General features: G+C 35.2%; 1 protein-coding gene across 10 annotated transcripts in view; it reads right to left on the bottom strand.

The window, feature by feature from the left end:
- KLHL32 (kelch like family member 32) overlaps positions 1–21,552 on the bottom strand; it is a 121,862-nt gene that overhangs the window by 80,010 nt on the left and 20,300 nt on the right. For 6 of the 10 annotated variants that reach the window (XM_038177076.2, XM_038177066.2, XM_038177067.2 and 3 more), the window contains 2 exons: positions 13,533–13,621; positions 10,479–10,659 (listed from right to left, as the gene is read on the bottom strand). In XM_038177076.2, coding sequence (XP_038033004.1) covers positions 10,479–10,659; positions 13,533–13,555 — 204 coding nt within the window. In that variant the 5' untranslated portion in view covers positions 13,556–13,621. Of the gene's footprint in view, positions 1–10,478; positions 10,660–11,167; positions 11,227–13,532; positions 13,622–21,552 lie in introns of all 10 variants that reach the window. The other 4 variants (XM_038177073.2, XM_038177071.2, XM_038177072.2 and 1 more) reach the window with 2 other exon arrangements.

The raw sequence follows: 21,552 nt of genomic DNA on the forward strand, positions 1-21,552 counted from the left end.
GAGTTCGCTGTTAAAAATAAATAAATTAATAATTCTCCTACTTTCCCTGAAAAATTATCAGCTATATTGTAAGGATTCTGGTCAAAAGTTACAGGGAAAAAAAAATCCTACCATTCTTTGCATAAATTAAACCTTAAGCATGCCATTCCACCCAGCCTCTTTTATTACTGTACTCTACAGCGCTAAGAATCAAAATGAAAAAAGCAGCTTATTTGGTAGTCATAGTACTTCCATAACTAAATTCTTCCACCCAATTCAGAAATACACCTGAAGAAAATAATAAATAAATAAATAAACTAATATGTAGTTGTTAGACCTGGGAAGAAGAAAAAAAAAAAAAAGAAAGAAAATTTTGAAAATGAGTGAGTATCTGTTCTTTCAAGCAAGCTAATTGCCAAAGAGCTATTATGAGTTTCATTGTTGAGGTTACCTATTTATCTTCTTGCACTGAATTTTTAAGGTAAGTAACACCATCGAGTACTGGTTTACTGTTTTAGAAGAGCAGAATTATCATCTCCAATTTCTGCCTCCACAATTCCACAATGATATTGCTTGAGTTCTTAAAATATTTTTAAATAGATAGGCATTTTCAGTAAATGCAGTGCTTTATTCATATTCACTTCCCACAACATATTCATTTACTTCTATGTTCATCTGTTTTACATCTTTTTCTTTTCAGGAAATTGATTGTATTTCTCTGATGCATCATAAAAGCTATTAAGAAAGTAAACTAGCACTTAAGAGATCTTGAATCAATTTTCTACACTGCTCAGGGAACTCAGTTACGATGTGATACCTTGGTATTTTTTATTGCATGTGTAATTTTAAGCCTGTGTAATCTTACCAGCATCAGTGGAACAACTTAGTCTTAAATTCTTCCTGATTTGGTACCTAAACGTATCTTTATATGGGTTGCTCAAATTTGTAAATATCCAGTCCTGAGACTCATCTGTTTGGACTATGAAGTCTGTCAGGCCAAAACTTTCTCCTTTGCAGTTTGTACTAAAAATATCACCTCAATGTTCGCATAACAGTAATGTTAAATAAATAACTTATAATCTATTTAATCCCTTTTGTAGTATTAACCTTTAGTTGTTCTTAACTTCCATGTTCTAATCCTTCATTACATAAGCACTATTATTTCTTCTTTGCTGTTTTTACCTATCATAATAAAAACCCAGACTGAATAAACAATAATCAAGATACTACTTTGATAGATGACAGTTTGCATCAAATATTAACCATCCTGTACATATGTAACATACACTAATCTAAATAATCAATTTAATATGTAAATATTTTATTACTGCATGTGAAAACACAGCTTTTTCTTCTCATAACTAACATGATAATTTTGTTTTGTTTTCCTCCCATTTTAAGCCTGTCTGTCCTAAATCAATCATAAGCCATGTCCTCTGGAGTCTTCTGCACACTGAAAAAATATATCCATCAATACCAACTACATGAAATATGATTAAGAGGCTTACTACATGATTCTTCTGAACAAGTTCTGTATAAACTCTCAGAGAAAATGTCACATAATGTCAATCATTGATAACTGAGCCTGCAGTAATACATCTGCTCAATGAAATCTATCTAAATATTGTTTTTTAAGCATTTGCCACTCAACTAAAATGAATCCTGTAAAATGAAAAGGTCAGCTCTCATTCCCAATTTAAGGGACTATATGATTAAAGAGATTAAAAGAAATACAGGAAAAACTGAACAATATGCAATTTTATGCACAGTACTGAAGGCTCACATCACTGTTATCAAAGCAAATTCCTTTGAACTTTTGCCATTTCTTTCAATACATCAGTGTCAGACTGATACACTGATACACTACACCTAAGAGCATACCAAATAAATCATTTATTTTGTTCACTTGCTGCATTGCACTGTTAATACAGAGATATCGCTTTCCTAGTATCTTTGGAAACAAGTAATAAAAATGGAAGTAAAGAACTGCACTACTGTTTAGAGGAGCTATGGATGTGATTTGTGCATGTTTGTTGGGAGCCACCCAGCAAGAACAAAGTAATTTTCTTAATTGTAACAAGGCACGGGGTCTTTACTCACAGTCAAGATAAACAGTAGAAGCATTTTTTTGCTAACAAGTTAAATTTTTGGTTGAATCTATCTCAAATATAGTACGCACTTTGATGATCATACTTTTAATAATCAGTGTAACATGTATTCTCCAAATTTCTGTTTACATGCATGAGCATAATTTGAGATAGAAGTTAAAAGGACAGATCATAGCTTACTATTCCTGATGAGTTGCTAGTGAGTTCATCACTAAAAAGGCCTATGTTCAAAAGTAGCCTAAATTGTAGAAACAAATTAATTCTACAATTATGTGCAATCCCTCGTCAGAATAATAATAATATAAAAGAATACTACCACAACTACAGTACCCTTAGTTTCACTATTGCAAAAGAAATGAGTCACTATAGGTGATCCTAGATGCCAAAATTACTTTCATTGTGGCAGAAGAAAGAAAACTGAATTGCAAGGACCGTGCCATGCAATGCACTGCAGAAATCTGCAGTAATGTACAGCCTGTCCTAACAATAGTCACCCTTAAATAGGCCTGCCTTCTGGAATATAAAGGGAGCAGCATAACTAAAAACAGCTTTTTTTTTTTTTACAGCATCTCCAGTCAAGCACAGAAAAGTATGAGTCACATTTGCAAATTTTGGCTTAAATTGGTGTAATGCTTCCCAGTGAATGCATAAGCCTATTGTTCCTTTGATGATTTTAGCAAGTGATATCAAAACCAAGCTCAAAATAAAACTGGAATAAAAGTCAGCTCTTGAGCTAGCACTTTACCACAACACACTTCATTCCAGGAGGCAAACCTGCTTGATATTTTTGAGGGGAAAAAAAATATATAAAAAAAAATAAAAAGAGAAAGTGCCAGCACATTTAAGAGGGGCTGCTTTTAAAAGCAAACTCAACATAGCAAGACAAGAAGTTTCTCACCTCACAGTATGTAAGCCATAACTAAATAGTTGTACGGCAAAGTTTCATTTAGCAGAATTGGAATAACATAATCTTAGTTATTACAATTAGCTTCTTAAGAAGTTAGTCATTATGTGACGTAAATGTCATTACACACTAAAATCCAAATGTACCAACCAATAGTAAACTGCAACAATTTTCTCCTATTCTGCAGCTTAACTGCAAAAGCATGCTTGTTATGTGAGAAGCCTAACGCTGCAACTTGAAATGGTCCATTTTATGAAGGTTTGTACCAGATACTTTCACATCCAGCCCATTTTATGAAGGGTTGAACTAGATACAGTTTATATTTTTCAAAAAATTATGTTTTTCCATTATGACTATAAAACTATTTTCCATTATGATCACAGTATAACTTTGCTAAAGTACCACACCTAATACCCACTGATATTTTTATTAAACTATTTGATACAAAACCCAAAGAAGAAAGCCAGCTCAATGACCAATTTTTTTCTTTGGTTTTCCATATCCTTTTACTGAGAAAACCTACAACAGCAATTAAGTATCCCCTACTTGCTAAATAGAAGAAGAATGTCTTGACTAACCAAGTTTTTGCTAATATTACAGTCATTTCTCACAGTAGCTTTCATCTTCAGCTGAGCTCTGCCTCGATCAGCTATTTCTTCTGGAACAAATGCCTCTATAAACTCATCTCTTCATTTTATTTTTAGTAGCCTACATTTGGCTGTTCTCATTTAACCTTCGACTTTTCCTTCATCTCTGACAAACAAAACCCCTCCAAAACCTTAATGATGTCAATTTAATTATCCCCAAAGATTCCACATGCTTTATATCTACTCCTTTTGTGTTGAAATCAAATTCTGGAAAGGCAGGTACCAGGTATGAGAGCTTCTAAAAACACAGACATTTTATAAGTTATCTAAGTATCTAGTAATATTGCTTTCAAATGGGCTTATGTACAGTTGTTGCTTGCTTTTATAGCTGGTACTCTATAAATCTTGGATTCTTATTTCATCCATAGCTGAGAATGCTCTACACAGCTGAAATGGTAAATGGTTTACTAGATTTTGAGTTTTGCACACACATACATACACGTGTAAAATTGTATAAATTTTATACATGTAAAAGCAATAGCTATAGTCTGCTGATGAAGAGAATGTTATGCTGGGCTCTAACCACTATTTTTCTACAAAGTGTTAAAATCCTTTTTGTGAATCCAAAGTTCTTCAAAGGCATTTAAACTGAGCTATGCAACAGAGGAAAGAAAAAGAGAGGTTTTTGCCTTGATAAATGAGTGCCTGAAGATGGGGGAAAAAAATTAATATATATATATATATATATATATATATATACACGAATACACAAAAAGAGCTGGCCAGTTTTTACAAGGGAGTGATGATTCCAGTGGAGCACGTCAGTCTTGCATATTTAACATATCCAGAGACAATCTGGAAAAGGGTGAGACCAGTACAGCTACAGCATCCATTGAGCCAAAGCTATTCCAGTTAGTAAGGGCACAATAAAATGTGATAAAGTGTGAAAGTATTCCATGAGATGAGTGATAGGGCTAAAATAATGTAGAGTGATGCACGTGAGGAAAAACATCTTAAATTTGGAAGTGATGCTATCCCACCTGACCATCACAGCTCAAAAAGAGAAGCCTTACAGTATGAGACTTTCTTGAAGGTGTCACTTCAGTGCAATGGTAAAAAAAAAAAAAAAAAAAAAAAAAGCAATCAAAACTCTTAGACTTTTTTTTAGTTGAGAAAGAAGAAAACAGAAAACAACCCTGTGCCCAGGCAGAAGTCTATGTTTCACCTAACATTGCACACAAATCTCACAAAAGATATACTAGAAAAGATCCAAAGAATGATCAAGAATATGGCACGGCTTCCATTTGAGAAATATCTGAGAAAGTTAGAAGCCTCCAATCTGAAAGAGAGATGATGATTGAGTGCCATGAGAAGAACACCTAGGAAATGACAGTTTGTTGTCTTTATCAACAGAAGAACCAGAGAAAATGAATTGAAACTGGTAGAAATCAGATTCAGAAAAAAAAAAAAAAGTGTTTTCTTCACACTAATGAAGTGGTCACTTGTCAGAGCACACAGTGGACAACATTTCTTGTACAACCTCAATGGGAAACAGGATAAAAGCTTGGATGAGACACTTATTTAGGGTTACTGAATAGACAGAAATCACACCCTGCTCTGGGAATGCCCAAGCTAAGCACAGGTGGAGAATTCACAGGGACACATTAAGTTTAGCCCATTCGTACTCTTTTTCTCCAGACATCACAAACAGCTACTCCTAAATAAAGTAGCCAACAATCTGACAGTGGGCCATTATTCATTCTCACCCAATGCTGTTAAGGGTATCTCCTTGTTTTGAGGCTTTACTTGTTAAACAGAGAAGCTGTTTAATTCATCGGTCACTTGCACACTAGGTCATCCAGTAAGAGTGGATTGGGACTCAGCCAGGTTTTAGATATCTAAGTTTGAATACAGGTTAATTTAGGGAGATTAACTCCTGACAAAGATAAGCAACCAGCAGCATTTTACAGCATTTGCCAACAGCATAAAGCTGTTCAGAACAGTCCAATGTAGAAGTTCTACTGCTTAAATCCAACCTTTTATCAGACAAATGTCTACACTGACAAGAATTCAACTAGCCAATACTGCATTTCAGGCTACTAAAATGAAGTTGTTAACAAGGTACAAAAAATGGCATTGCTGACAATGAAGAAACTGATTTTCTTTTTTTAAAAGAAAGATATTTCCTATAAAACTTCTAACGAGCATAACGTGCAACATAAAAGGCAATATTGGGAAATTGAAAAAAATAATTTAGAAACAAATTTAGATGCCACAGTGAATCTATGTGGCTGAGATCTACCAAAGTTATGTTAGGCAATTAAAACAGATGAAATACTTTAATTTCTCAAACACACTGTAATTTCCAACTGAGAAAATGAAACTAAACTGATCCCAAGAAAAGTTTAGACATAAGAAATGTTATAGTGAGGGTAACAGCTTCATTTAGAGCAAAGTCTCAGCAGAGAATAGACGTTACTAGAACAGTAGAATTTATTTGGTCCAAATGCAAAGAGCTAACATTTTTTAAGATTATCTGGGAAAAGGATTTCTAAATAAGCAACCATTCCAGGTCATAATAGCATGTCAGAACTAGAGGTCCTTACAGCTACCCCTAAAATCTGTTAGGGAGAGCCTTTTCGTCTTTATGACTTATGTAACAAGACCTTGGAAATTTGCTTCATACAATCTTTCATAACTCAAGAACTTGTTTACAAAAACCAGTTCCTTAACCTTATGCGGAAATGATGGAATATATTACAAAATAAGAACAATCAGCACTGCTGTGTACACAGGAGGATATATACCCTGTTGACGGGGAGGAAAGAGAACAGGAAAAATTCTGAAAATAAAATGCTTAAAAATCAACTGTGACAGTTAGAAGTACGAAGACTGTAAACAAAATTAGTATCTATTAGGTGAATTTCAAAGAAAGATTCTCTTAAGAAGAAAATGTGCTCATTGTGGGCAAAAAAAAAATGGGATATTGCTGACATTTTAAAATCTATTCTAGTTAATTGATATAATCCTGTCAATCCAGATAACATGGAAAATGTACATCTGAGAAGAAAATAATCTAACCCTATGACTATAAATCCACTCAAATGAAAAATAAGGAAGGAGAAAGGAGTTGTTCTGACTGGAAAACCAATGCATTTTGTACAAGAAAAGCTTGGTGTTACATAATCACCTGCCAACACTGTAAATGCCTACTAACGAAGTCATGCAGTAACATTTCATTTTCCTCCCAGAGGGGAAAAAAGAAAAAAAAAAATCTTTTAATTGGAAATCACTTAGCTTGCTAGAGCTATCACAATTTATGTATACTCACTAACTAAACCTTCTTGTCTCACTGCAATAGACTGAGACAAACAGCAAATTGCAGTATATCATACAGAAAACTTTGCCTATAATGCTGTTTATTACTTAAGAAAAGAATTCATAAAAATACATTTATTTCCTATTATTTACATGAGTCTATAAGGGTAAGAAGCTGACTCCTGTGTACCCTAGCTCATTTTGAAAGAAGAAGAGGTCCTTCAGTAGATGGTGTAAAGAAAAGAAATTGAAAATCCTAGTCCTCAAGTGCTAAAAATCTCAACTTAACTCTGTATTTTTTCTATGGGGAAAAAAAAAAAAAAAAAAAAGAGTCATACACATGCAGTATTTTGTATCTAAATGATACAAACTCACAAATCAGGTGTTATACTTATGACAGGCAATTGGACTCAATAACCCTTGTAAGTCCCTTCCTACTGAACAATTCTAATTTCTAATTTAAATACTCATGTTACAGCACAGCTGAAACAAAACTACACCAACTGTAAGCCAGGAAAGCAGACTGTTACCTCTGGAGCTGGTCAAAGCTCAGTGTTTGATGAAGTTGTCTTAGAAAAGCAAAAGAAGAATTCATCCCAGGCTGTAACCCCAAAGAAAAATTAGTAATAACAACCAATGTCTGACATTCACCACTCTTTTACATACAATGGCTCCAACTCCTTTATCCACTTGTAACGGGACACAGAGTCATCCTTCTAAAGTGTTAAAGTTTCTGTTGCAGTAAAACAAGAAAATAAATGGCAATTTGAAAAGAAACATGCTGCTCGGCTGATTTGTTATTCTCATCAAGAAAGTACAATCTCAGCAGTAGCTCCATTTAAATCAAAATAGACACAGAACATGTAGAAAACTGTATGCAGGATCTGTAGGAAGCAAATATCCAGACTCTTGTACAAGCTGTTTTTAGAGAAGTGGCAAAAAAGAAAACAAAAATAAATATTCATGGTGACAGAGCCTTGAGTTCAATTGGGCATGCTTCTTGGGAATCTATACCATCAGAAAAACTGGACAACAGCCACACCAGATAGAGCTGGGGGCAGGCTGGTATATTAATCAAATCTGTGAGCTACAGTAACCTGAAGCTATGAAAGGCAAGTTCTGTGTGTCACATTGATGTATAGTGTTGTCATCTTGATTTTATTCATGGTTACTCCAACATCTGATGTTCTCAGCATCCTATCCCCTGCAGTTCTGTGCTTACATAAAAAAAAAAAAAAAAAAAAAAAAAATTGTGAAAGGTAAATTTATCTTGTCAATGACTTCTGCACAGTTAGAAAGACCATGAGGTTCTTCCAACAATTCCTCCAAGAAAATCCAGGAAAGCTAAGGGTAGAACTCACCTTATGTAATTTTAACAGCTAAATATGAAGCACTGAAGTCTAGTCTTTATGACCAGTGGAGAGAAATCTGGCACTTCCATATGGTGATTCATCTCATCCTAAACAAGTCTTCTATCCTCCTTTACCATCCTCTGGAGATATCTATTTGTCTTCCTTGACTCTGAATGAAAGTTGCCATCATTCTCCTAAATCTTAGAATATGAATGCTTGGGTAGCTCAAATCAGGCAAAATTCCCCTAGATATAAAAACATTTATAATCCCAGTTTAAATTTAAAAACTATTACTTTTTCATCAACCCTTGTGTGGTTTTTTTTTTAAATGATTACATACTATATTCCCAATTCTAGTCACTTTTTCACAATTTTTCTACAGAATAAATCCAATAAATCAAATTTTATTTCTCACATTTTTTTAACAAAGCTTTTTGTCCATTAATAATAGAAATCGTTTGACTGATCTCAGGAAGCAAGGGTTTCATATTTATAGCTGATACTTGAAGTTTGAAGAATAGGTCCTACCAAAACGTAACAGTTTGGGGACAGACAAAATTACCAAATGCTGCATAAATCATTTGGTATTTTTAGTAGGAGAGATTTATATAGCAATTATTAACTTGATCTACTGTAAAGCTTTTTTTTCTTTACCAAGGGGCATTAAGATTTTAATTTGCAGTAACCATTCAGCAAATAGCAAGTAACTCAATTGGAAGTGACAAGCTGAGTCACTGTATCCCAAATCTTAAGGTCAATAAATAAGTGACTAAGGTAGAAGCTGTTCCTACCATAACACTTGAACATGGTACAGCTGCCCACTCTATGATGTTTCTATGCACTGAATACAAAGAGCTCTGGAAGGAATGCATGTTCACAGGTCTCAAGAAACCGTGTGACACACTTACTAAAATATTTCAGCCAAGCCAGAAAAGCAGTCCTGCAGTATATCTACCATCATCAGGTATACTCACTGGAGCTAGAGAGCTCCCAAATCCCTCTTTATCTGTGCACAGAGGTAAAGGGAAGGGGCAAAGGGAAAAAAAAAAAAAACACAGTGTTAAGCAATGTGTGACAGCAGGCAGGGCACCACGACAAAGCAATATTAACAGCTACCGCAGCATAAAGTCTGCAGGAGCAGAACACAGAAGCATGAAGACAAGCTCAAAAAATGAGCAATCAATTAGCTCAAAGTCATCACGATAAAAGTAATATCAAGGTAATATCTCTTTCTTAAATATATAGAATAATTTACTCAATTCTGACCAAAAAAAAGAGACAACTCCAAAAGAATTGAAAATTATGCTCAAATAATAAGGGATACAGAAAAGTTGCTATGCACTGTATTACTATTCTAACAGAACAAAAAGGTCACCATAATGGTGCTTGTAGCAATACAATTACAGTGTAAGCAAAATATTAAATAAACTTGCTTTGTTACAGAAAACAGACCTTTAAATTAATTTCAGCTTTAGTCTCCAAATAACAACAGAATGACTCACACTTTAAAAAAACACCGGCCAACTGAAGAGCAACAGACAGTTCAACATTCTGAACAGATATACTATAATGAAGGTTGGTAGCTTTGCCTCTTACAAAAAGTGCTTTTTCTATTAGAAATCTCAATTGTTCAACTACTCCACCTTTATCGTGTGGGTTCAGTTTTCCATGCTGAGTACCTGATTTAGTCAGGTTTCGCAAAAAGTATTTTAACCTTTACATGTCAGGAACATTTGCTTCTGAAAACAAGCTTTATTACACTCAAAACATTACTATGGGCTCTGAGAGAAGAATAGAATTAGCAGTCCTCTTTGAGAATAACTGTTTACTTTCCTATAACAATTCACTCTCTAGCTGATTTAAATTATATTTATTAAGATTTCAATTTCCTTTCTCTAAATGCCCAAGTTCTTAAAAAACAAACAAACAACAACAACAAAAAAAACACCTTCATCATGGGGAAAAAAAAAGACTAAATAGTTAGTAACGTTAAAAAGAACTTAATTATGTCCTCGATATTTCCATTTGCATTTCTTTCCTATTGTAGGTATGTGGATATTTAAAGTTGTATAGTCTACAAGATATAAATTAATACTGAATTTTCCTCCAGGCTCAAATTTAAAGTTTATTCAGTGTAGTGTGGATAACCTTTCTCCCTTCTACACTTGGAGTAATTTTCAATATTACTGTCAGAAAATAATAAAAAAATGATAATAATCTTTGGACTTACTCGGAAGTAGTCACTACAGGCTGCCAGGACTGCCTTATGTGCATGGAATTTCTGCTCTTCAGCAATAAGGGTGATATCACAGAGTATGCCATCACTTCGTTGCTGATTCAGGGCTGCCAGGACAGCATCGTTATGGGAGCTTGACTGACAAAGCCTCTGACCTGTCAGCATTTCCTGAACGCTGAGAGGAAAAAGGGAAAAGATTTTATCAACTAATGTAGGAAACAAGTAGATTCTATCAGCAATATAGAACATTTTTTTCTTGGAAAGTCATGAACCATATCATGCAAAATCTTTTCACAGGACATCCATCACAAGAAAAGCTCAGTATAACAGTATTATGAAACCTGATTATATACTCAGATTCAAAAATCTCAATCATTTTCATTTTCATTTGCTTCTGGATGTCAGCTGGACTCACGGAATTAACTCAAAATCATTGTAGAGCTAGATGAGAAGAATAAAGCTCTAGGTCAACAGAGTGACAGAAAAACAACTCTTGAGTACCTCAAATTAATGCATTAGTGGAAAGGAGCATGTATCTGTGTAACCAGCCCTACTCAAAAGAATGAAGACTCTTGGCCTCAGGTGGCCTGTTTAAGCCTGATACTGGATTACTGAAAGTTTTCAGATGATTTAAGGTCATTTGCATTTATTTTACACTCAGGCCTTCCACCACCTCCAAATACCTCCTTGCATGAATGCAGGACTTCTGTCATCCAGCCCAAGACTGTCTGATTTCGGCTTCCTTAGAAATCAGACAGGAGGAGAAGGAATATAACTGCAGATGCATTTTTGTGTGCAAACATAGTCATAAATAAATACAAACAAACCAAAAGAATCTGCAAAGTCTTTTTGGGACAAAACAATGCAGTTCATCTGAAATCTGTGAGACTTTTAACAACTCATATTGCCTGAGCATCTAGGTCTTTCTGGAAGATAAGTTTACAGAGAGTCATTCATGAATAAATCAAAGGGAAGGTATAAAAAAAGCAATTTGATTACAAGATAAATAAGCTCCCATCCTTCCACTAAAATCATGCAGTTAACTACATATGCAAGCTATGGCAGCAGCTGTGTGGCTGCTATATTACAGAATTCTTCATTCCCATCAACACTCACTCTGTATAATATATCCCACTCCTATCCTTTGGGCTTCTGCAAACTAATGAAGACCTGCCTTGCACGCTCTTTGCTCTAATCTAATCTTTGAAAAAAGACAAAAGCTAAGGTGTTATTTCTGGAAGAAGGATGGCTAAAATGAATTTACACATTACACATACAGGAGAACAGCCTGTATCTGAATTTCAGTACCTTCTCTAATTGTTTAGGTTTCACATATGGATATACCCTACATTTCAAAATAACTCATTCAAATGAAACTTTGTCCTGAATTCTTCCATTTGTAGAACTCCAACGAAATTCTAATGGATAATTGTCAACAAATCTAACTTGTTAAAATAAAATGTAAATATTTTTGACAATTTTTCCTTTCTCCAACTTTTATAGCAGAGTGATTGAATCAAACAGATGCATTGTTTTTGGCAAGCAATGCTACCAGTTCAACTTGCTGTATAAACAAACAAACAAACAAACAAAAAAACACTAATAAAACTTTATTCTTTCTACAGCCTTCATCAACAACAATAAAGAATCTTTAATCAATGGTAAGCTATCAGTTTTGTTACTGATTCTCACAGAACTGCAGAATATAGTCTGCACAACCAGGTTTTCCCCTTTGTATTAACTAGAAGAACTTGTTCTTCCTAAGGTAATTGAGGATATAATAAAATTGGAAGACTAACTGTGCAAATATTATGACCTAATTATATCTACAGGTGGTTTCTCCATACTTCTTTTTATAAATTATTCTCTCTCTCAATGTTTTGATTTGTTTTTTCATTCCTCTTACTTTTCTCACATTCATCTGGAAGTTAATGCATCTCATTTTGTAGATAAGGATTATTTCACTCAGTAGAAAACAGTTTGAAAAGACAAGGTATAAGGGTAATTTGTGTGTAGAAATTATGTATATGATCATACCTGCATGATTTTAAATTCAGTTCAAACTTAATCTTTTTTCCATTTGAATGACTGAAGTTAAAAATCAATTGCCTGTACCCCTTCTGTTAATAATGTACAAAGAATGTATACACATGCAAGGTAATTTAACTGGAATTTATAAGTGAAAATGCAGCAATTCACTAAACGTTACATGGCTACATTGTATTGATGCTGTCAGTACTGAACAGCTACAAAATCCAAGGATTTCCTGATTCTCTCCTGCTCCAGAGAAATGCCAGGGAAAAGGTAACAGAAGTGGAATGGTACAATACCCTAATAATATCAGGCAGACCTCTCATATCCCAGATCAGCCTAAAAATGTTAACTACTCTGCAGAATAGAGCAGCAGTTGAACCTACCAGCATGTCAGACTAGTGCAAGGTTCTGCAGAAAAGCAACTAGATGAATACATTCTATTGAGTGTTTTTTCCTGAAAATGCTCCCAGAAATTACTTAAATCATAAATATCAAGTCTCTGATGAGACAACGGGTAATACAGATAAATAAATGAAAAAGGATAAATTTGTAAGTAAATACGAGTGACTAAGACTCTATAAGAGGGAAAGAGACAGAATGTGAGATTCTAGAAGGCTGAAAGATGAATTTGGAGAGAATGCTTGAAATGGCTTCAAAGAGCTGGAAGAATAATGTCCTGAATATGTGAACAGTAAAAACATCAAAAATCAACAGGCACTAACAGCTACATAAATGTCAATCAGCAGTTGCTTCCACAATCAAAAACTCTAAGTATAGACAAGACCATAAACAAGATAACATATGAAGAGACTGAGACCCAGACCAATCCCCAGCATGTTTCTCTTTGCTTTCTAGTTGCCATTTGCCTCCAGCAATCTCTTGCAGATTATAACATGGATATGTATTAAATAATGACTAATGAACAAAAACATTAATTTCACATCTGCTAATTAATGCTTTGCTAAACATCACACTAAATGTGAACAACTTCCTACACTCTACCAAGTACTATACCTCAGGCACCTCTCAGATGGCATTTTGCAGTTTTGCTCTTCTGAATATCAAAGCTTATAATCCTGTAGAGAAAGCCGCAAGCATTCCAGCTAGAGAGAGAGAAAGGAGAGGCACATTAAAATTCAAAGCATACACAGCCTCAGCCTGAAAGATCAATACTTTTAGGAGATGCAATTCCAAAGCAACTTTTTTTCAAATTTATTGCAGAAAGAACATCATGTGGACTAGGTGCACGTGATTTTTTTTTGGCTAGACTGATTATAGCCTGAAAGTGGCCTTTCCTCTAGTCTCTTCTAGGAAATCACACCCTACTACCTGAACTTCCTGCACCTGCTGCCTTTGAGGCATGTGTCCTTTCTGCAAACTCAGAATCAAGTATTGTAAGTATTACCATAACAGGGCAGATGAGGGGGGAGAGAAGTGACTTCCCAACAAAACAATTTTTAGAATAGGCCAGAAGCACCTACTGCTATTTGCTTACTTCCCTAAATATTAAACAGCTATGAAAATCTCACAGCACTATCTCACAGTCCTTTGTACTGGCTAAGAAGCTCTGCCATTCAGCTAAGCTAATGCTTTGACTATATTAATTTTTCCTAAAGACACAACTGGGGGAAGAAGTACACTGTGTATACTCCAAAAGGCAGCTTCCACTTCCCCATAATGATAACTCTTGATCGACTAATTAGTGCTTTGATCAGGTACCACCATCAACCTGAATAAAAGCAAACCTGGCAAATACGAGCAGTAAAGCACGGATGGACAGTATGAACAGATTTAATAAACTCTGTATTATTCCAAAAGGAAAAAATATTAAAATGACTATATCAACTAATGTGTGCTGCTTAATGACTACTGAAAGTTGCTACAACAGAAAGGGTAAAGGATGTTGTAATAGAGAATTCGTCCCCCAAGTTGTCAAACTATTACAGATACCACACTCATCGCCCACTACCTGAATAATGTGACTTTTTCATCTCTCCCAGTTGCCATGTGTGGTCTGTAAAATCAGTCATCTCTAATACAAACTTTATCCGCTTTCCAATTACAACGATGCCCTATTCCAGGTGCTATCAGAGGTGTCTACTGAAATCAATACTGAAACACCACAAACATATTTAGGGAGTATTACTAATCAAACAAAGTACAAATAATCCAGTTCTTTACTTATGGTAATTTGTCCTCAGTTTTGTCCTTTAATCTTACATAGACTGGCAGTTTTACTTTGAAAGCCACTACAGTGACTTCAGGGAGACTCCCTAAGAGATGCATGAAGGCAGAATTAATCCATTAGTCATTCCCCAGATAACAAATAAGCAACCTGCAAGAAAGGAACAGTAATCCCTTTCCTATTTTCCTAAATTACAGTTCTTCATTATGCAGACAAAATTGCAGTTCCTACTTGCCAGAGAGGCCCAGTGATGTCTGCCTTTCTGCAAGTGCTGTCAACTGCTCCACAGCAGCAGAAGAAACAAGTAATATCATGCAAGAGTTTTAAATAGAGGTCGACAACTTTGTTCAGATGGATTTTCTTGAAGACAATAGACACAACATTCTCAAGAATTCCCTGCGGATTTCAAGCCCTTATTGCAAGCCATAGAAGAGTAACAGCCACTTGTCTGGAGCACAAGAGCAGCTGAGGGAACTGGGGCTGTTTAGTCTGGAGAAGAGGAGGCTCAGGGGAGACCTTATTGCTCTCTACAACTACCTGAAAGGAAGGTGTGGGAAGCTGGGGGTTGGCCTCTTCTCACAGATAACTAGTGATAGGACAAGAGGGAATGACTTCAAGGAGCACCAGGGGAGGTTCAGGCTGGAAATTAGGAGACATTTCTTCTCAGAAAGAGCAGTCAGGCATTGGAACGGGTTGCCCAGGGAGGTGGTGGAGTCACCATCGCTGGAGGTATTCAAGGAAAGGTTGGACCTGGTGCTTAGGGAGATAGTTTAGTGGGTGATAGTGGTGGTACAGGGATGGTTGGAACAGATGATCTCAGAGGTCTTTTCCAATGTTAATGATTCTATGATTCAGTTGAGATACAATTGTGTGTTTAGGTAGGTGTAACACAGTTTTCATCCATCTCATTCTCAAAAATAGCCTGGGACAGGCACCTGCAATATTAACAACATCCTGAACAGCTGAAGTGTCCATAGAAATAACTTGCTGAAAACAGTGTTGGATGGCAAAATTTTAACTAACAGGCAGCACAATTGACACATGATATTTCAACTTCATATATCAGGTATTAAAAAAAAAGGGGGGTTAATATAATAGTCAGAAGAAAGGTACACTACTTCATTTGCTTATTTAAACAATGTTTGCATCATTTGATGCAATTCACAGACAATAAAGTATTCATTGCAATAGAGAGATTTGAGAATTGGAATGTCTCCAGATTTTTCCTACTTTTCCCTAAAGCCTATATGCTGAGCAAGAAGGTGAGTTCATCGAAAACTGCCAACAACTCAGTTGGATGCTTAGCAATTTGGCTCACACAGTGCTTCTCAGGAATCATGGAATCACAGAATCGGTAAGGCTTTGGGCAACCTGGTCTGGTGGGAGGTGTCCCTGCCCATGACAGGGGGATGGAACTGGATGGTCTGTAAGGTGCTTTCCAACCTGAGCCATGCTATGGTTCTATGAAAAATGTAAAATATATATACACACACACACAAAACACCTGCATAAAAATAAAGAACACAGCTTATTGGTTTTCTAGCCACTGCCCAAGTCTAAAGCAATCCACCTTGACATCATCTCTGAATAAAATTATTTCCTTCAATCACAGGGGATCAGAACCTTATAGTTTTCTGAAGAATAGAGAATGAAAAAAAAAAAAAAAAAAAAAAAAAAAAAAATCAATGCTTCTTCTCAGATCAAATTTCAGAAGAGAAAAAAAAAATGCTGTCTAATGCTCCCAGACAACCTGATGACATTTTCAAGAGGGCTTTCAGCAAGGTTTGCCAAAAAGCACCTAGGATATACTGCCTTGGTTTTCCACATTGGTTGACTTGCTTCCACAATGAGATCCAGAGGCAGCACATCAGCCTAATTGCTCCCTTGAGGCTCCTAAGTACTTTCTCTCAGCTTCTGTCCCTCTTGTGATCTGAAGTCAGCACTAGAGAAATAAAGCTCAGTAAGATGTTAAACTTCTTGATAAAAAAAAAAAAAACACATCAAATTTCAGCAGGCCACCCTCCTTCCTACTCATCGTGGCACAGTAGGAACAAGCATTCGTGTAATGATGAAATCCCCTGAAACAAGCAGAACTCAATCCACTTTTTTTTTTTTTTTTTTACATGTAAGCTTGAGTAGAAAAATAGGAAATATGGATAGATCTTTCTTCCCCGCAATCTCTAATTTGCCACTTTTTAAAGTTGTGTCCAACAGGCTTGATATTACTGGCAAGTGCTAGAAAGTCTTATAACAGCCAGAGTCTGGTAAGGGAGAAATGAAATTCAAGCTTTCTTTGATATTTTCTAGAGATCTAAACACTCTCATCCACAGAAGAAAGAAAAACAAACAAACAAACAAACAAAAAACATGCATTTCCATATGGATATGCTTTTTTGCTGGGACAGCTCTGAAATCCCTTCTATCAAGAGCTTTTTTTTTTTTTTTTCCCTGCCTTCAAATATCTGGATCCATCTTTTTTTTTTTTTTTTTAAATATATGTAAACTAACTTTAATTGGTACATAAGGAAAGTCTTTGTGTTAGGATCCTTAAATGGAATGACAATAGTACGTTTTAACTACTTTAAGTAATTAAATTGGTTTAAAAGATTAGTTTATAAATTTAAGGATAAGACTTTCAGTTTAAATGGAAAAACTTTAATTCCACCTAAATCCTTCTGTTCTAGTGAAATACTCCATTATGCTAGAAAGATTAACAAGAAAAATATAGGCCAAACAGAAAACTCTCTAGATCCTAGGTTTGAGACAGACCCTAAATTTGCCATAATACAGTAGGTTTTTTTGTTTTGTTTTTTCCTTTTTTTTTTTTTTTTTTTTTTATTATACCTGAGACATTTACTTCTTCCAAATTGGCAAGGAATAGTAACCACTGCTGCTATTATATTACACAACTAATTTTTATTTTGCTTCTTTAGCTTGTTCACAACATAAAACAGTGGAAACGTTTCAAGTCAGAAAACCTAGCAATGATCTAGTAAGTTTCGAAAAAATAGAATTTGGTGGGATGGGGGGTGTCAACCTGTAGTTTTCCATGAAAGCACAGTGTATGTGGGGATTTCAAAGATAAACAATTCAAAAGGAATCATACTGTCCAAGCAGATGAAAATGTGCAACCAATATATCAAAACCTGTTCTGCGGCAGCCTCAAGAAATGTCAGGCTTTCTATAGATTTTTAATCTTAGCCTTATAATGCATCAAAGTAAAAGCTAGTTTGACGCTCAGAAAATCCTGAAGCACTGTGCCACTCAGCTGCATCCTTAGCATACTGTCAGGCTATGCTTCTTCTCTAATCTAAATTAGCACTGTAGTTCAGGAGTTATTTGTCCAAAGATTTAAAATAAAAATGGTATTTATTTAAGCACTATTTCCTACCTTAATTTAGTTGACTATAATATTGATTTGGAAATATTACATACGATGTAATGGGCATTTGGAGCAACATATGAGAGCAGACTGCTGAGAACCTCTGGAGATGTCTTCAAGTGGAATAAAGCAGCTACTGCTTTGCCCCGCCAAGGCAGTCCTTGTTGCTTCAGACAGACATGCAGAGCAACAGAAAGACTGACTTCTCTTTCTGGGAAGATTTAGGTTCTTCATCTCCTAACAAAGGATGAGACAAGAAACTTTGGGAACTGTGAAGTCCTTTATGCTAAGACCACTCAAGAAGGCCTTCACCTTTCAGCTTTTCACAGATAAAGTTGCTGATCTAATATCAGCAAACTAAACCAACAAAATGGCTCTGCATTAGCCAAGCATTACTCTAACAAAAACTCCCATAAAGTATGAAAAGCCCTCTTTCTCCCCCTTGAATTTTTGCTTTGGGCTGGGCTATCCATTTTTAGTTATTTCCACGCTGTCTAAAACAATACTGCCTACCAAAAATCTGTTTTAAATCATCAACTTTAACCATTCAAACCAGCTACCTAAACCCTATGGACTAAAATGTTTACCCCAAACCCATTTCACATATGTAGCTTATATTTTTTTTCCTAAACAGAGTTTGTCCCATGCCAGTAACTATTAAAACCTGCTGATTTGTAAACTTCCCCCTAAATCTGTTTATTGTGAGGGTTTTTGGTTGCTTTTGTGAGCACAGATTACGCATTTTTTAAGTTACCAATCTTTCATTTTAATACACTTAAGATTCTTAATTCTGACTCTTAAATTGTTAGAAAATGACTCAACATTACGTTTATTAAATTTGTAATGTGCCAAACTAAATCTGATAGAAACTTACAAAAATTCACCTACACAAACTACTTAACAAGACTACAAATGCTCAATAAAGAATCCCTAAGTTGAAAATGCAAAATCTCTTATTTCCAATTAGTTACCTCCTTTCCCCAAGTCATTCCTTTTCCAAATGTGTATTTCAAGCATTGAAAAACAATCCCACTCAAAAGCACATTTCTTCACTTTAAGTTAGAAATAATAACAACATGGATTAGGTGCGAAACAAACCAATGGGATCATAAATATCACATTACTCTTTCCTGCAGAACAACAAAATTTTGAACCAAATAGTTATGGCGTGAAGGTAGAGCATTTGGACTCCATGAAATATTACTTTCCCTTTGACAAATTCAAATACCTGCTTTAAATTTGATCTTCATGCAATCTTAAACATCCTTATTTAAAAAGAAAACACAACATTGAAAAGAAAATAAATCATATCAGGAGTATACCACATCCATTTCCTTCGAGAATGACTTCACAGCACATCCTGAAGAAGGCTGTAACAGACTCAGAATAAGACCATTAAGATTTACCCACGGCAATTTTCTGTCCTAGTTTAGATCCTTACTCAGAGAGCTTCTAGATTTATCTTTAACGTACTCTGGCTTTAGTAAGTCAGAATAAATCATGCTTTTAAGCTTGACCATCCCTCAGAAAAAGAATTGTCAAGTCCTATCAGAAACAAGATGCACATATAAGATGATTATTCACCTAGAATAAAGGACAGCACTATCTTCTAATTTTTATCAGAACTCTGCTAAGTGAATTTGTGGAAATGGAACCCCTTGGAACAAAACTAAGCAAAAAAGGTTGGTCGCAAACTTCCTCTTCTGAGTATATTGAAACACGTCTCCTGCCTGCCTGGGAGACATTACTTTTCCCCTTTAATGTCTTTGAGAATCATTGTGTTTTTTTTTCTATTCCATACAAACATTTTCAAGAAAGTCACAACTGTGAGGAAAGCTCTGCTACTGCCCCATGTTGTCAGTGAAACCATAACTCAGACCAACTGCAAGTTTTTCATCTGATTTAGTGCCTAAATACAGTCACTTCCAATAGAAAGCATTTATAGTACAAAAAAGCAAACAAAAATACAACTAACCACCTCTAAGATTTAGTAGCAATTACAATACCAAGGGAGAAAAAAAAATTAAAAAAAATGATTTGTTTGGAAAGTCATGGGGTCAGTCAAAACAATGCAAGAAAACATTCAACAAAATCAGTAAAGTAAATCAAATAAGTAAAAACAGAAAAATCAAAACCTTATGCTCTTCTGATTAGCTACAAGCTATTTTCTTGTGCTATCTTCAGGCTACCAGCTACAGCCAATTAGAATTATTAATCTCGTTGTCTATCACCACCAAATTACCAAATGACTTCACAAATCATTAAGATTTTAAACCACAGATACAAAATGAAACCACAGTGGTAAAGGACGTACAAGCAGAAACACAACTTCATCCATATTCATGTGTGTTTTCTACGTATTTTAATACATCAGTATTCAGAACACTTTCTGAAGAGGCATTCAGATGAAAATAGATACTTGGCTTACGCTTGTCTGTGGTTTACACTTGGTTATACTAGTCTGTGTAACTTTAGGCCTATTTTATATACACACTACCAGTTGAGCAAGAGGTGGAGGCACTCTGCTGATAAAGCCATATGCAGAGCCATATGCAGACAGGTAACGAACAAAGTAGCACACTACACAGGAACAAGGAAACAGTCCACAGTTCCATGGGAAACTAGGCATTTGGAGTTCAATGAATTTCAATAAGTTGTTTCTTCCAAGATGCACCTATATTGTTTAGTACTTTTCATTAAAAAAAAAAAAAAAAAAAGTTTCATACAACTATAATAACCATAGCCGTCTGAATTAACAGCTTAGCTTTATAGAGCCACTTACTATTGCAATAATTTAAGCTGCAATACTAATCACCTACCTGCCAAGAGGAGAAGGCCATTCCCTACAGCTGACCCATGTGTCATTATTAGAGAACTGTCAGGAGAACGATATTATAATTTATCGTCTCACCATTCTGAAACTCTGGCAACAAATACATAAATCTCTCTAAAAATAAAGCATCTAAACAATACACTATGTCCACAGTCATTACAAAGGCTTGGGGTGAAAGCTCTATGGCATTTTAGTTTTTATGCACACTGTAGCTGGCATGAACCTAGCTCACCTTGCCAAAGTATAATTTCAAGATTTTTCCTGTAGAATGCAATAAAGGAAAAGATAAGGTGATTTAAATAGTTTGTAACTAAAATTTCATTTTTAACCTCACTTGCATTAAGTTTAATTAAATTAAAAATAAATAAATAAATGGGGGGGTGGGGGGAGTGTTTGTTGTTACACAATGTTTTGTTGATTTGTTGTTGTTGTACTTTAAACCCAAGTATTTTTCTTCTGGGAAATTTGACAAGTTTGTAGCAAGGTGTGGAAGACTTCCTTAAATGAGGTCAGAATGATTTATACTGCAGAGTAACAGAAACTGAACTAGAGAGATCATAATTATTTCTGCTGATAACTAAAGAAACTAATACTGAAATGGACACACACGAGCGAGGTGTGCTCTGAAATGCTG

This window comes from Anas platyrhynchos, chromosome 3, assembly GCF_047663525.1.
Source record: "Anas platyrhynchos isolate ZD024472 breed Pekin duck chromosome 3, IASCAAS_PekinDuck_T2T, whole genome shotgun sequence".
NCBI lineage: Eukaryota > Metazoa > Chordata > Aves > Anseriformes > Anatidae > Anas > Anas platyrhynchos.